General features: G+C 32.4%; 2 protein-coding genes across 2 annotated transcripts; one reads left to right on the forward strand and one right to left on the reverse strand.

The window, feature by feature from the left end:
• The first annotated feature begins 139 nt into the window (after window positions 1-139).
• Window positions 140-6,013, forward strand: LOC110995432 (chromatin assembly factor 1 p55 subunit). The gene is made up of 10 exons (XM_022262596.2): window positions 140-314; window positions 467-644; window positions 744-859; window positions 1,057-1,261; window positions 1,588-1,662; window positions 2,052-2,234; window positions 2,521-2,638; window positions 3,525-3,655; window positions 3,911-4,088; window positions 4,726-6,013. Exons 1-10 carry the CDS (start codon window positions 293-295, stop codon window positions 4,816-4,818), a joined length of 1,299 nt encoding a protein of 432 aa, XP_022118288.1. The 5' UTR covers window positions 140-292; the 3' UTR covers window positions 4,819-6,013.
• Window positions 6,014-6,915: 902 nt separating this feature from the next.
• LOC110995433 (homogentisate 1,2-dioxygenase) lies at window positions 6,916-13,817 on the reverse strand. The gene is made up of 10 exons (XM_045632950.1): window positions 13,673-13,817; window positions 12,438-12,610; window positions 11,407-11,503; window positions 10,500-10,677; window positions 9,683-9,803; window positions 9,333-9,463; window positions 8,779-8,933; window positions 8,021-8,147; window positions 7,668-7,849; window positions 6,916-7,081 (listed from the first exon to the last, which is right to left on the reverse strand). Exons 1-10 carry the CDS (start codon window positions 13,685-13,687, stop codon window positions 6,947-6,949), a joined length of 1,314 nt encoding a protein of 437 aa, XP_045488906.1. The 5' UTR covers window positions 13,688-13,817; the 3' UTR covers window positions 6,916-6,946.
• Between the last annotated feature and the right edge of the window lie 811 nt (window positions 13,818-14,628).

Here is a 14,628-nt window from a genome sequence, read left to right on the forward strand (position 1 = left end):
TCATTACTTTTAATTTGATTTATCAACCTCAATTTAGTTTTAAGATCCCGACTAGATTGAAATTCTTTATTTTATTATTCTATTATATAAATTAAATAGAAAGTGTATCTATTAAACCGGAAGTTTATGTACTATCTGAATCCACCATAATAACGCCAAAGAGAAGAGTGAAGACGTTTGTGATTTGTCTTTTGCTGTTTGGCGCCTTTCGGCTCTGAAAGCCCGGTGTAAATTTTTTTTGTAAATTAAGTTAAACTATCATCGCAGTGAGAGCTTGATAATATCTAAAAATATGGGTGATAAAGGTGATGGAGGTAATTTATCTGAGACATGTCAATTATAGTGCTTGTAATTGCCATTTACCAAGTTACAGAAACGCTTGACAAGAGCTGGCTTTGGTTTTTTTGGTTATCAAAAATGTCTCTCCTATAGCGTTTGATTTGTTTCTTCTTTTCTTTTCTTTCAGAAACATTTGATGATGCTGTCGAAGAAAGAGTTATTAACGAAGAATATAAAATATGGAAAAAGAACACCCCGTTTCTTTACGATCTGGTTATGACCCATGCCCTAGAATGGCCTTCTTTAACCGCTCAGTGGCTTCCCGACGTAACCAGACCAGAAGGAAAAGATTACTCTGTACACAGGTATGACGAGACACAATGAGATTGGCGATGAATAAAACCATGTAAACTTGTATTTTTTTAGTATCTTAGTCTGTTGATTTTACTATCTTTTGTTTTTAGACTTATCTTGGGCACACACACATCTGATGAACAGAACCATTTGCTTATTGCAAGTGTTCAACTACCAAATGAAGATGCACAATTTGATGCTAGTCATTATGATAATGACAAAGGAGGTATGACCATAAACTATATTAGATGACCAAATTTAATAGAAATAATTACAGAAAATTTTATTTTGGGCAAATACTGTGTTTGATTCATATTTTTTAGGATGGCATAAACTCTAAAAAAGTGCCTAAACCCATAGTCAAATAATTTCTTTGAAATTAATCCTATGGTTTGGCTTTTAACTTTAACTTTCCCTTTATAGAGTTTGGTGGCTTCGGTTCAGTCTCAGGAAAGATAGATATAGAAATTAAAATAAATCATGAAGGTGAAGTGAACAGGGCTCGTTATATGCCCCAGAATCCATGTGTTATTGCTACCAAGACTCCTTCATCAGATGTTCTGGTTTTTGACTACACCAAGCATCCTTCCAAGCCAGAACCTTCAGGAGAATGCCATCCAGATCTAAGGTAAAATTTATTTAGTAATGTATAACTCATTATCTGTCCAGTTTTTGACTGGTTGAGGCAATTCTTTATACTGAAGGAAGTCCTTAGCTACTTTACTCAATTGTTAATACAATACAGTCAAGTTTTCATTATAAATATGTGTACTATTAGATTTTATGTGTTATGTATAAAATGTCCATTAAATTTAAAGTGGAGTTCTTAAATTGAAAGGGCTAAGTGTGGTTCTTCTATGGCTACATATGGGAATACAGTCTAGGCTCTAAGTGCTTATTCTAGGCTCGAAAACCTTGTGATTATGATCTTTACTGTATGCTTTGTATAATTAGGTTGCGTGGTCATCAAAAAGAAGGCTATGGTTTGTCATGGAACCCCAATCTAAATGGATATCTTCTTTCTGCAAGGTTTGTTATTCAAAATCACATTTTAACCATATTTTAATTTTATTTATAATTTTTTAACTGTTCAAATTTACCCTATTTACAATATAAATTTAATATGTAAACCATAGACAAAATTAAAATTTCATCACTTTAGGAATAAGTAATACTTAACATTGACGCCTTAACAGTTACATATTAAACATGACTTAACAGTGATATTTACATTGGAGGTGCAGTAGCTCAGCTTACTATGGGATTGCTGTTCCTTTAAATATATTTTTAACCAAATCAATTTAAAATTTATTTATTCACTACTTGGAAATAAACAATAGTCCAGTGTGGGATCTTGAATCTCATAATGAATTTTAAAACAATAATAGTATGATTAAACGTTTTCCCTATATTTATAGTGATGACCACACTATATGCTTGTGGGACATAAATGCCACTCCCAAAGAGGGACGAGTAATCGAAGCTAAGTCGGTGTTTACTGGGCACACTGCTGTAGTAGAAGATGTGGCCTGGCACCTTTTGCATGAGTCCCTATTTGGGTCTGTTGCTGACGACCAGAAACTTATGATTTGGGATACCAGGTAAGGTTTTTTATGATCTGTTTTTACATATCTACAACTTTATACAACTTTAAGACTGCCAACATTTGGGCAAAATTTTTGTGTTATTTCACCTAAACCAATATTATATTCTATGAATTATGAATGAAATAAGACACTGCATTATTTTCATCTGTTTAAAATGTTGGGTAATTAGAGTATAAAATTAGAAATATGTATAGAACAATGAATACTTAAATTTATATATTCAAAGTTATATTATCTTTGGCTGGGGAAATTTTTTTTGAGCAAATGTTTGTATTTCCAGATGTAACAACACATCGAAACCCTCTCACACAGTGGATGCACATACAGCAGAAGTAAATTGTCTCAGCTTTAACCCATACTCCGAGTTCATATTGGCAACTGGAAGTGCTGACAAAACTGTAAGTATAAAACAATTCTTTTTACAGGAATAATATTTCAAATATTTATTTAAATTTGAAATAATCTACAAGATTGGGAATGTATTTAAAAACATACAACTCTTTAAGCAGTATATAAGTCAAAATAGGAACTACAATAAAATGAAAACATGTTTCATTAAATTTTTTTAATTACCCAATTAAGTTCTTTGACTTTTTGGAGAAACTTAAGATATCTCAATTGCGGTAGAAATAAATACGGTTTATGAGATATATGTTATTGGCACCAGTATTCCACTTTCCCTTTGCTATTATACTTATCTAATATGATTAATTTTTCATTATATACTATGCTTATGTATTTAATGTGTCATTCTTTAGCAGAAGTTAAAAGTTTTCAATTGCCATCAGTCTGTGACATAAACTAAACTACGAATTTAATTTCAAAGATAACATTGCTTTTAAACTAATCAATAAATATCCTGTTTTTAGATGATATATAGTACTGCTTTTTGGTTTTGATATTTAAAATGTATATAAATACTAGCTGACCCGGCAAACGTTGTTTTGCCATGTTTCTGTGCCAAAAAATTAAAGTTTATAATTAACAAAAAAAACATACGGGATGATTATAGAGGGGTGAAAATTTAGGGTTGCATGTATTTTTGTAAGGTGTATCGTAAAAAAATTTTGTCTAAAAAATAAATAAAAAAATTTAGGGGTGGACCACCCTTAACATTTGGGGGGATGAAAAATAGATGTTGTTCGATTCTCAGACCTACCCAATACGCACACAAAATTTCATGAGAATCGGTCGAGCCGTTTCGGAGGAGTTCGGTTACTAACCCCGTGACAAGAATTTTATATATAACATATTCCAATAGTTAAGGCAATTGTAACTGTTTAGGTCGCGCTTTGGGATCTCCGAAACTTGAAGTTAAAGCTTCACTCATTCGAGTCCCACAAGGATGAGATATTCCAAGTGCAATGGTCTCCGCACAACGAAACCATACTCGCTAGCAGCGGTACTGACAGAAGGTAAAATTTAAACTTCTCGAAAGATATTCATTGAAATTTTTTAGTATAGTTTTTAAGCATCACATTTAATATTTGTGACGACTACATTTAATGTTTCTGTTAGATGACTATTTACTTAAAAGCTCTGTCAATCAAATTTTAATTTGGAATTATTGGTAGGTCTCACCCAAAGATATTATTAGAAGAAGGAAAAGAGCAATGAGAAAATAATTCATGTTTTAGGCATTTTGGCTACTAAACTTAAATAATTTTTAGACTGCATGTGTGGGATCTGTCCAAAATCGGTGAAGAACAAACAGCGGAGGATGCAGAAGACGGTCCACCTGAGTTGCTCTTCATTCACGGAGGTCACACCGCTAAGATCTCCGACTTCTCCTGGAACCCTAACGAGCCATGGGTCATCTGTTCGGTTTCTGAGGATAACATTATGCAGGTATAATTTTTTTTTATAAATTATTTATATAATAATATGTTTTTGCAACTTTTATGAAGTGTTTGTGGTTTTTAGTTTCACACAGTGTATTGCCACAGGCAAAGGAGTTTTTAAATTAAAGATTGAAAAAATGAAAAATGAAAAATATTTTATTTCTTTAACAAAAACGGTACAAAAAACATTTTATGGTTGCGACCTTCTATTAAGTGTAAAAACACCTGTGTTAGGAGGCCACGCTCTTCCGTAACAAAAAGATTTTCGTACCATAGGTATATGCTATCGTAAAATATTAGGCAGGTTTACATGCAAAAAGAAATACTTAAATACTAGATATTTAGTAGGTACATTAAATGGTAATTGGATATAACACTTTTAGATAGAATAAAGAGGAAAAGTTATATTTATAAGCAAACCACAAGAAATGTGTGGTGAGTGTGTGTGTGTGTGTGTAGGTAACAGTGCGGTGCGTGTAGCTTTATTCAGGGTACATTAAAAGATTATATGATATAATTGAATAGTTTTATTGTTTTTGATCTATTTTTTGTTATAAAATTTGTCTTTTCTTTATTCAACATGTTTAAAGGGTTATACATAATTAGGTATACATATTTAATAATTTTTATGTCTATTACTTCAGGTTTGGCAAATGGCTGAAAACATTTACAATGATGAAGAACCGGAGACACCCGCCTCTGAACTGGAATCTAGCGTCAACGTAAACCACGGATAGAGACTACACACTAAGTAGGGTTACACATATATCTTACGTGACGGTCAGCTGTGGCGGGAGATATAAAACGGCTACTTTGAGTTATTAAATACAATAAATTCGCGCTTTATTTAAGATATTTGTGTCCAAACATGTTACACAATTACAGTAATGCCCGCCTAAATCTCCTGTCAGAACTTTTATTGAGGTCAACTAAATATGTCAAGTTTTAATGGTGTATGAAAAATCTGAACCAGCCAACAGTGGAAAAATTTTGTAATGAAGAAATTATTGTAAAAATGTAAAAATTTTGGTACTGTACTGTTAAGAATTTCGGAATAGTGTCCGCTTGCATCATAGAAATAACTAGGCCCATTTTCTAAATAAGATGTAAATTGAAAATAACGCCATCTTGTGGTAGCCCACGGACATTAAGAAAATTTATATTGAGCATTTTTTAGATACGTAAATTAATACAAAACTGCCATTGCATCTAAGTTACGCGTTACTAGGAGCGTAATACATTATCTAAACAAGAACACCTTGATACGGGGCCAAACATCTCTTGACAGACGTGTCTTAAAATAATCAAATAAATAGACATGTTTGACCCAATCGAAACCTTTTTATTTAAATAGCACCCGAGTAAGACTAAGAAAATTATACTATTTTAAAATTTTGTAATAAAACCTTATCTTAACAGTTCAATAGTATTAGAATATGGGGCCTATATTTTTATCTCATTGACAATTTAAAAGATTTTTTTCACTTGTATAACCGCCAATCATTTATGTATTTAAATAAACCTAATTTTGATTGAAAATCGATACAATTATAAAACTTATCAATTCCGCAAATCGTTTATTTAGGGTCCAATATGAAGTCGACCTGAATTGTTTTGTCTTTAAATCAGAAATAATAATATAATTAACACTGGCAACACTGAGAGTTGCTGGCAACTCACCAGATCTCTGCAATTTATAATAGGACTCTAAATAAATAATGAATCTCCTCCAGATTTATTTTCTATACTTATCTATGTTTTCAGTAAATGATTTTAATAATTTTTGTCATGAGAGGATTCCAATATTATTTATTAAGTTATTATAAGTCACAATTCGCCGATACAGTTGTATGCTCGGTGACGCGACTGAATGTCTAATGAAATAGTTTAAGTTCTTCTAATTATTACGAATTAAATAAGGTAATGATTTAACCGAGTTTTATTTTTTTTCCATGCCATTTTTAAACTTTGCTTTTCCTATTTCAATAAATCTCCACGTACCTGTAGATTCTTGTTCCTGTTCACTTTTTCATTCGATCATAGCATGATCGGATGAAAAAGTGAACGATTGAGATCTTCGGTCTCACTCTTCAAATAAAATGAATTAAAAAAAAACTTGTCAATGCGGCACATCAAAATCCCCGATTCTATTTTTAAACATTACCTTTAGCCACAACACTGAGTAACAGACTTTTACATATATATATATAAATAGTTCGCCTACAAATGTGTATGTTGAAGTGTTGGAAAATAGGCGCTAGCGAAATAAGGATGTTATAAAAAATAATATACTTATAAAATTTAATTTACAACGTTTCAAGTTTATACACGTAAGTATATCTTTCATATCTTCAAAATATGGTAATCATTAGGAGCTAGGTCTGTAAAATGGAGGATGTTCTATCAATCTGCAGTCAAATTCTGGAATGGAACAACTTGTTCCTTAATCCGCTACATGATTTAGGCAAGCATTCTAGCCAATTCAACCATCCCTTAGCTGCCCCAAAAAAACTTTATTCACATGCGTCTGTCATCATGGGAATCCATGTTTCGTCTATAGTTCTGAATCGAGTCATAGAAAGAAAGATCGGTCGAGATCTTGTAACAAACCAACAGATCTGTGGAAATTGTTTCTTTCTGCGCATCAAAAACATTTTTTATAATCCAATTAAATCATCCTAATCCTAGTGAATATGTTTTTCAATTTTTTTATGAATTATTCAGTTACTACTGATGTCTTGATTCACCAGCTCCTTAGTAAAAATATTCTGGCAGATATATTTTATTCGGTAATAATTATAACCGCAATCATTATTTTGTTAGTAAAAAAACTATTTACCAGCGACTAGAATTTTATTCATATAATTAGACATTAAAATGATTTGAAAACAATTTGGGCAATTGCTGCCAACATTGATGATATTCTGGGTCGAGTTTTTGGCACGTTTCAGCTCCCCACTTCGTGATGGCCATACTCAGAGATGACTCGAACATGAATGCCTGTGTACAAGCAAAAGGAATTAGAAAAAAACTGTACCGTAAAAGATTTTAAGTAATTTAATAAACAATTTTTTACTCAAAGAAAGAAGAAGAAGAATAGAAGTAGCAGGAAGCGAATGGAGAAAGAAAGGCATAGACAGAGTCAGTTAGAATAAGCTGGAGCAGGCCTTTACTCTTGAAGGGATTCCGATAGACGGTACTGAAGGTAGCTAAGATATAGGAAATATAAGGAAAACAAGAAAAATGAAATAATGTATCTAATGTAAAATATCTAAGCTGTATATTAACTCTTTTGTCATGATTGAAAATTTGCTTTATTACTATTATACTATTAAACGACCATAGAAATATTTTAATTATGTTATTGGTAATTTAAAATGATTATTTGTAGCTTCATGTAGTAATAATATAGAAATATATTTTGTAATATATATTATTGTATTACTTATACTACATTATGCTTAAGAGATTTTGCGAAAATTATTTCTGTAGATAATAGATTATTACGGCATTTAATAGTAATTAATTTAGAGAATAAACTTCCTACAAGGTTTATGTATGCGTTGGATTTTATTTCATAAATTACCTGAGTCCCGACTGCAATTTTCTGTGGAATAAGTTCACCTGATGAAGCAGCCGTAAAGCATTGGGTATCAGGACCATGTGGAGTCATCATGGAGTGTAAAGATGCTCCGCCGGGAAGAAAGCCACCTTCCTTTGCCTCATATGACCCCAGGATTAGACCCATGAATTCGCTCATACAGTTTCCTAATGAGTGTTTTTATCGATATAATCATTTGATTGGATTGGATGGATTGCTTGCAAACGTCTTTACAGTTTTATTCTTCTAAATTAATATTAATAATTAAAATAACGCATTATTTTTGTACTAGTTTCTCCATATTGAGTACAAAATATATATTCACTATATAGACTTACTGTGGTAGTACGGGGGTCTAAAAGTGTTCTCTTGAACCGACCATCTTGGCGGAAAAATGACAAAATCTGCTATAGCGACCCCTGGTTTGGTGGATTGGCAAGTCAGAACTGTGAATATTGATGGATCCTAGAATATAAATGAATATTATAATATTTTAATAGCAATTATTCTATTTTTATGTGTTTTGACATACGTCGTACGCGCTACGTCCTGTATCTAAATAAAAGCCCTGCAATTAAGCGTTCAAGTATTACCAAACGAATGTGAGTGGCGGGGAGACGGATTTGGAACTACACGTTAGGTAGTATTGTTTTTAATCATATAAACGTAGTCAATATAATAAGAAATATATTTCAGCGACTTTTCGGTAATTTAAGCCATATACTTGTGACTTGCGAATACACCCTAAACAGTGTTGGCTTAAGCATGCATCGTCTTTTTCATTCTAATTTTTTCTTTCAGATTTTATTTATATGTGAGCAATTAACACTTGCTGATCCAATCCAAACCAAACTGAAACCCAAGAATCCTATTCTATTAAAAATAAACATTAATAAAGAAAGTAAGGCCTAAGGGTTGTGACTCCACTTGCTATCGTATACTATTTGAGATTGGTAAATAATAATAATCGTTTCGTTTTGACCCAGGACGCACTTTGGTCATTTTCCCCTTGCCCATTGGCGAGTTAAAGAACTTCACATAAAATAATTATTTTGTTTGTATTCTTAAACATCGTTGCTAATTTTGTAATACATACACAGTGGTCAAAAGATACAGAATTGATGACCATGAACTTGCTCAGGTCGTATTTGTAAGGTACATAGTTGCCATGCCATGCCACAACGTCGAATGGTGAATGATTTTGTTCAGCTTCGAACAACACTCCATGGTATTTGCTTATTATTTTGAATCCTGAAAAAAAAAGTAATTTTACTCTGTATATAATTAATATGAAAATTCCTGCCAACAGTTGGCTGGACTCTATAATCTATAGGTAGATTTTTCTTACTGAACAGAATGACTGATAAGAATTTTCGCTAACTATGCAAAATTTGCCCAATTTGCGTACCGAGAAGCAAGCAAACGTCAAAATTACCAAACCAATGAATTTAAAAACAATTGGCTTTGTAATTTTAGGTTAAAATGTTGATTTTATAAATTTACTTTTATTGAAAAATCATTAACAAAATTAGATAAATAAAAACTCAACATAAACTAACTTTTAGTTCATAAATAAAAGTAGTGTATTAAAAAAAGTTTCTACGACTTTAGAGTGATATTACAAAGTATGCTAACTACCATACGCTGTACCTGGTATCTCTTCATCATGGTAACAAGCGACTGGGGTAAGAAAGTCACGGGGGTTGGCCAGTCCATTGGCACCAATGGGTCCAAGGTCCGGAAGCTTAAAATGACCATCGAATACTTCGAGGATGTATCCCCTACAAAATTAACACGTTTTAATACATCTAGCAACACCTTCTAAACGTTAATGACTTTATACCCTAAAACTATTCCGTCTATTAAAGAAATAACAAGTTTTTTTATATAGAACTGGGGGCAAACGGACCGGAGGCTCACCTGATAATAAAATAAAATTCTAAGTCCAAGTACTCGAATTCTACGTCTTTAAAAACTGTTCTGTCGTTTATAAATTTTACCTTGTAGGTCCATCAACTTCTACAGCAAATCTCATTCCAAGTTGAATGACAGCGATTTCATTTGGTGCAACCTCCATTTTCCCAAACTCGGTTGTGATCATCAGAACTCCTTGTTGTGGTACTGAAATGGTAAATAATAGAAAAGTTATAAAAAAAAACATTGGCTTCACTACCTTTATGGTCTGTTTCTGTTATCTGTTTCGTGAGCGTTTTCTTTTAATGAACAAGTTCTGCGCCTGACAGAAATGTGATGTTTTCCAGCGGACATAGACAGAATGTCTATAGTTACACAGCCTGGGTCCGAGCCTTAGAGATGAGCGTCGCATGCTAAAGCTACTGAGCCGAAACTCCTAGTAATAAAGTTAATTATTATTAAATACGTATATTATACGTCATTTTATTTATGTTACCTACTGACATAAGATTGCATAATTACTTTGAGACAATTAATACCTTTAGGTATGATATAAATGTGGAGTAATGTAGGTTTACTTAGGAAAGACTCTAAAACACTGGTGTGTATTAAAAATCGATATAACTATTTTAACAGTAATCTTTATTTAATGTCTTGCGTACGTTTGCTACAATCCATCATTAAAATCCGTCTAAGAATATGGTAAATACTTTAAAATTAAAACAGAACAAACGTATTACGTAAAACCTACTACGTAAAATTATAAAGCTAAGCCAAAAGGGCCTTCGGACTGAAATGTTAACACACATTCACATGTTCGATAATAATTGGAAAATTTCTTTCAAGTATTAAAAGAATTCCTTTATTAGTTATTGTATGATTGCATAAGTCGTGTATACATACCAATAAGTAGATCACCATCGCTGCTGTAAAAAGCACTTTTATCCATTGCGCTATTACAAAGGTAAACATGGATGGCGATTCCATTGCGTGCTCGAGGGTCGCCCGCGCCGCAAACTGTATGCAAGCCGGCAACGAAATCCACCTTTTCATTTGGTATATCGAAAGGTGACCAGCGAGACTAAAAATAGTTTATAAGTACTGAATTAAATTTTTTTTTTATGGTTATCATTTTGTTATCAACGGAATTAATAGACGAAAAGAAAAATCAGCACTTTGTAAGTGGTTAAAAGTGTATTTTTTTGAACGAAATTATTCATTAATTTAATAAACTGCATTAATCTCATCCAAGTCAATTTAAACGTCTCTCGCTGACACAACAACACGAACCGTCCATGTCGAAAAATAATAGATTTATTCTTTAAAAAATATTTATTTTTCGAATTATATTTATCTATTTATTCGGAAACCAAACAGAAACATCCTTACAATAAAAACAAAGTCAAAAATAAAACACAAAACAAACACACTAGATGCATCCACAAAAATATCTATCTTGTTGTATATCTATCGTATATCTAGTTGTATTAAGCCTCTTTATGAGCCTTTGATTTCTGTGTAGGCAAATTACAGTTGATCAGTCCTTTGTACTGTCATTTTTTGAATCTTAACTATGCCATATTTTCCTTCACCATATGCGCAAGAGTTGCCCATTTAAATAGAGAAAAAAAATGATTGTGCAGCCTGGGTTTCACTCACGTGAAGAAATGTGGCAGAAAATACCTTTGTCCTTTCATATTTTTAAACTTAAAACCTCTATACCTCTATGACGTCCAGTTTATTATCTTTAAGCTGATTTTAATAAAATGATTTCAACATCGTTAGAGTAAATATAATTAATAATTCATACTTGATTGGGATCCGGTTCGACTTCATTCCAGTTGTGTGTTAAGTACTTAGCAATATTCGACCTTTTGAACGGTTTATGCACCACAGATGGACGGATCCTGTAAATCATAAACAGCAAAGTTGCAGCTAAATATTAATGAAACATTACTATATCGTCAATTTTGAAAACGACCGGCTCGGCTAAGTTCTGCCCCTGAGAATTCTTCTATATATATTGATTTTTAAAACTTACAACAAATAAGTTCTAATTTTGTTTTCTTAAAAACGCCTTAGCAGCTGAACCTTAAAGATGACTCCCATGTTTTCATTTTTACTCAGTTTGAGAGTCACGACTTAGCTCTAAGTGTGACTCACGAAAGTCCACAATGTATTGGTTTTAACATGCCGAGGTCATACCGCTAAATCTCGTTAAGGGCCAGTTTTTTGATTCGTAGTTAAGTCAACTATTGGTTAAATATCGTTACTAATAGTTAAAATTCAGCAAAATGCATTTTTTGATCCGATAAGTAGACATTCGGGAACTTGGACACACTAATTTATATACTATTCGTGCTATAGAAAAATATATTCTTGGAATACTGAGCAACATGCACTAAATACTTAAATTTATTAAGTATCTGTTTAATTAATAATAATATTAAGTGAGCAGTTGAGCAGTGTTGGCCTAGTGGTTTCGCCGTGTAATACTCATCCCTGAGGTCGTGGGTTCGATCCCTGCCCGTGCACTATGGATTTTGTTTCTATGTGCGCAATTAACATTTTCACTCTAACAGTGAAATAATACCTTGTAAATACCCGAGTCTCAAAAAGCCAACGGCGTGTGTCAGCCACAGAAGGCTTGGACCTTGCCAATTAGATTGACAAATCGTCATGAAACAGATACAAAAATATCAAAATTTTCGCACCAAGTGAATGTAATTTTTTAAGAAATAAAGTATCTTTGAACCGAAAACAAGAGGTAAAGACCTAACAAAGTTTGTAACATCATCGATTTTAGAAGTATTATGACTTCTGTTAACAGATTATGGATACCTGTAAAGCCACGAACGTTTGTTTTCATTTCTCGGAGCAGTAAACGCACTACCAGACAGCTGTTCTGCGTAAAGTCCGTATGGACATCTTTGAGGACTATTCTGTCCCACTGGTAGGGCCCCAGGCCTACGCGGGTCTTCACTTAAGAATTCCGAACCAAAGCCAGACAGATACTGTTAATATATGGAATAATAAAGTATTAAATAGCGTATTAATATAACTTAAAATTCTTACAACAATTTCATACAAATAACATTGATAATGATTGATCATTGATATTACGTACGTCAAAATTAGCTATATAAGTTCAATCAATCAATCAAGTCAATTTTAGTTATTTCGACTATGTATTTCACCATGCTTCCTGCTGAGAGAGGATAAATCTTTGCTTTTAATTTATATTGCCAGTTCTTCTCTTAGACCACGGCCGAAGCCTTCAAAAATGGTAAAAAATGAAAAAATTACAGTAGGATGAAACCCATTAGAAATGCAGGGGAATATGATCACAATGAAAGGAAAAATAAATTACGGTCGATCCGAGTTCGGGAAGTGGGAGGGGGTGAGTTTTTAAGGGTGAAAAATTGTTTATCTTGATTTCCGGCGAAACTACCAGTCCTATGGAAAAAAGTTAAATGGCAAAGTTGTAGGTCATAAAAAGATCTACAACTTTTGTATTTACATTTTTTTCACATAACCTCAAAATTTAGGTGAAAAATTCAAAAAACCAAGTTTTTGGTTATCTTTTTTTAAAAGTTTTTTTTCTACGAAATTTGGTGAAAACTTACCTTATTATGTCCCAAATATCTTCCGTTCTACGGCCTTGATTTAAGATTTGACATTTAATTTAAGTATAATTCTGTTTTGACGTTCATATGTGTACATTGTGTTACCTATATGTACAAATGAATTTCGAATGTTTTTTACCACATAATAAATTTTAACACATAAACGTATTAATTTTCTTGTAGGAAACCTCGAAACTGCATTTTGTTTTAAAGCATATACTATGTGTGGGTCATATGTGTAAAATGTAAATAATTAATTGATTAACTCTTGACGTAATACGAAAACGAAAATTAATTGTATAAAGACATTTAAAAAAAGCGTAAGCGCGATTTTCCGAATGTCAAGTACACATCTGACGTAGGTATCTACGCTTTTTACCGCCCATCCTTGTTTCTGAATCTTAAGGAATAGTTGTGCTTAAATCTACACTTTACTAAATGTATTCTTACCTTTAACTCCGTCATAGCGATACGTCGTATATTGTCCAACAGCTATTTCTAACTTATATAAAACATCGCAGCTCAGTATGCTAATCAACTCTTGTTATTAAAATAACTGGTTTTACTGGAGTTTACTTCAAAAACAAGACCGGTATCTACTATCTCGTAAACATGATAATAATATTTGTGTTCGTTATCCCATTGCAAAATAATACTGATTATGGCAAGGTCACATACCAATTGGGTTCACATTGCTAAGATCGCAAAAAGAGAAGAGATTTCAATCATGCAGATAGAGCTTTCTACGCATAAATTGGCGGAAATATGAAGAAGGGTTTTAATACATCCATCCTGTTATGGCATTATGTTCTCGCGTTCCTGAACTAAGTTAGCTTCTATATTAGGTGCATATATGTCGTGATACTTACGACATATTTATTCCAAAAACCTTTTATCAGCGTAGATCTTAAAAAAGAAGTATTTTATCGGAAAAGCTGCAAGCTTCTGTGCATGATGATGCCACTAAATGGAAAAGAACTTCAAAGAATGTGCCAGATAGTTTTTTAAATTTTTGTCTTATTGCCTTTTCATACGAAATTTGTGCGGCGCATTATATAATTTATATGTATAGTTTATCTGTTAATTAAAAAATAAACGAACAATCTCGGTGATTCTTCACTTAAGAACTTCTGAGAAAAAATCATTGTCAAAAGTAATTGTATAAACACAAAATTTTTGTTCATTTAGAGATGTTGGGTATTGAATAGTACTATTGTTATTATTTAAATTTATTAGCTTTCTGGTACTTCTGGTGACGAACGGTTTTCATTATTACAGTAGACAAAAAATATTTTGTTTTGAGCTAAATTTACCCTATAATGTCCCACTGATGAATCACACAGACGCAGTAGAGTTTCCAAAATGAAATATGCTTACGTTTTCATCATTAAATTTAATTAGTATTT

This window comes from Pieris rapae, chromosome 21, assembly GCF_905147795.1.
Source record: "Pieris rapae chromosome 21, ilPieRapa1.1, whole genome shotgun sequence".
In the NCBI taxonomy this organism is placed as follows: Eukaryota; Metazoa; Arthropoda; class Insecta; order Lepidoptera; family Pieridae; genus Pieris; species Pieris rapae.

Bases quoted from the DNA above. Each gene is read 5' to 3' on its own strand.
- LOC110995432 (XM_022262596.2), top strand. From the start codon at position 293: ATGGGTGATAAAGGTGATGGAG. The intron at 1,262-1,587 runs GTAAAATTTATT...TTGTATAATTAG, and splicing joins GAATGCCATCCAGATCTAAG to GTTGCGTGGTCATCAAAAAG. The intron at 3,656-3,910 runs GTAAAATTTAAA...AATAATTTTTAG, and splicing joins AGCAGCGGTACTGACAGAAG to ACTGCATGTGTGGGATCTGT.
- LOC110995433 (XM_045632950.1), bottom strand. The intron at 10,678-11,406 runs GTATGAATTATT...AACTATTTTTAG, and splicing joins TCGAACCGGATCCCAATCAA to TCTCGCTGGTCACCTTTCGA. The intron at 8,934-9,332 runs GTACAGCGTATG...TTTTTTTTTCAG, and splicing joins CCATGATGAAGAGATACCAG to GATTCAAAATAATAAGCAAA.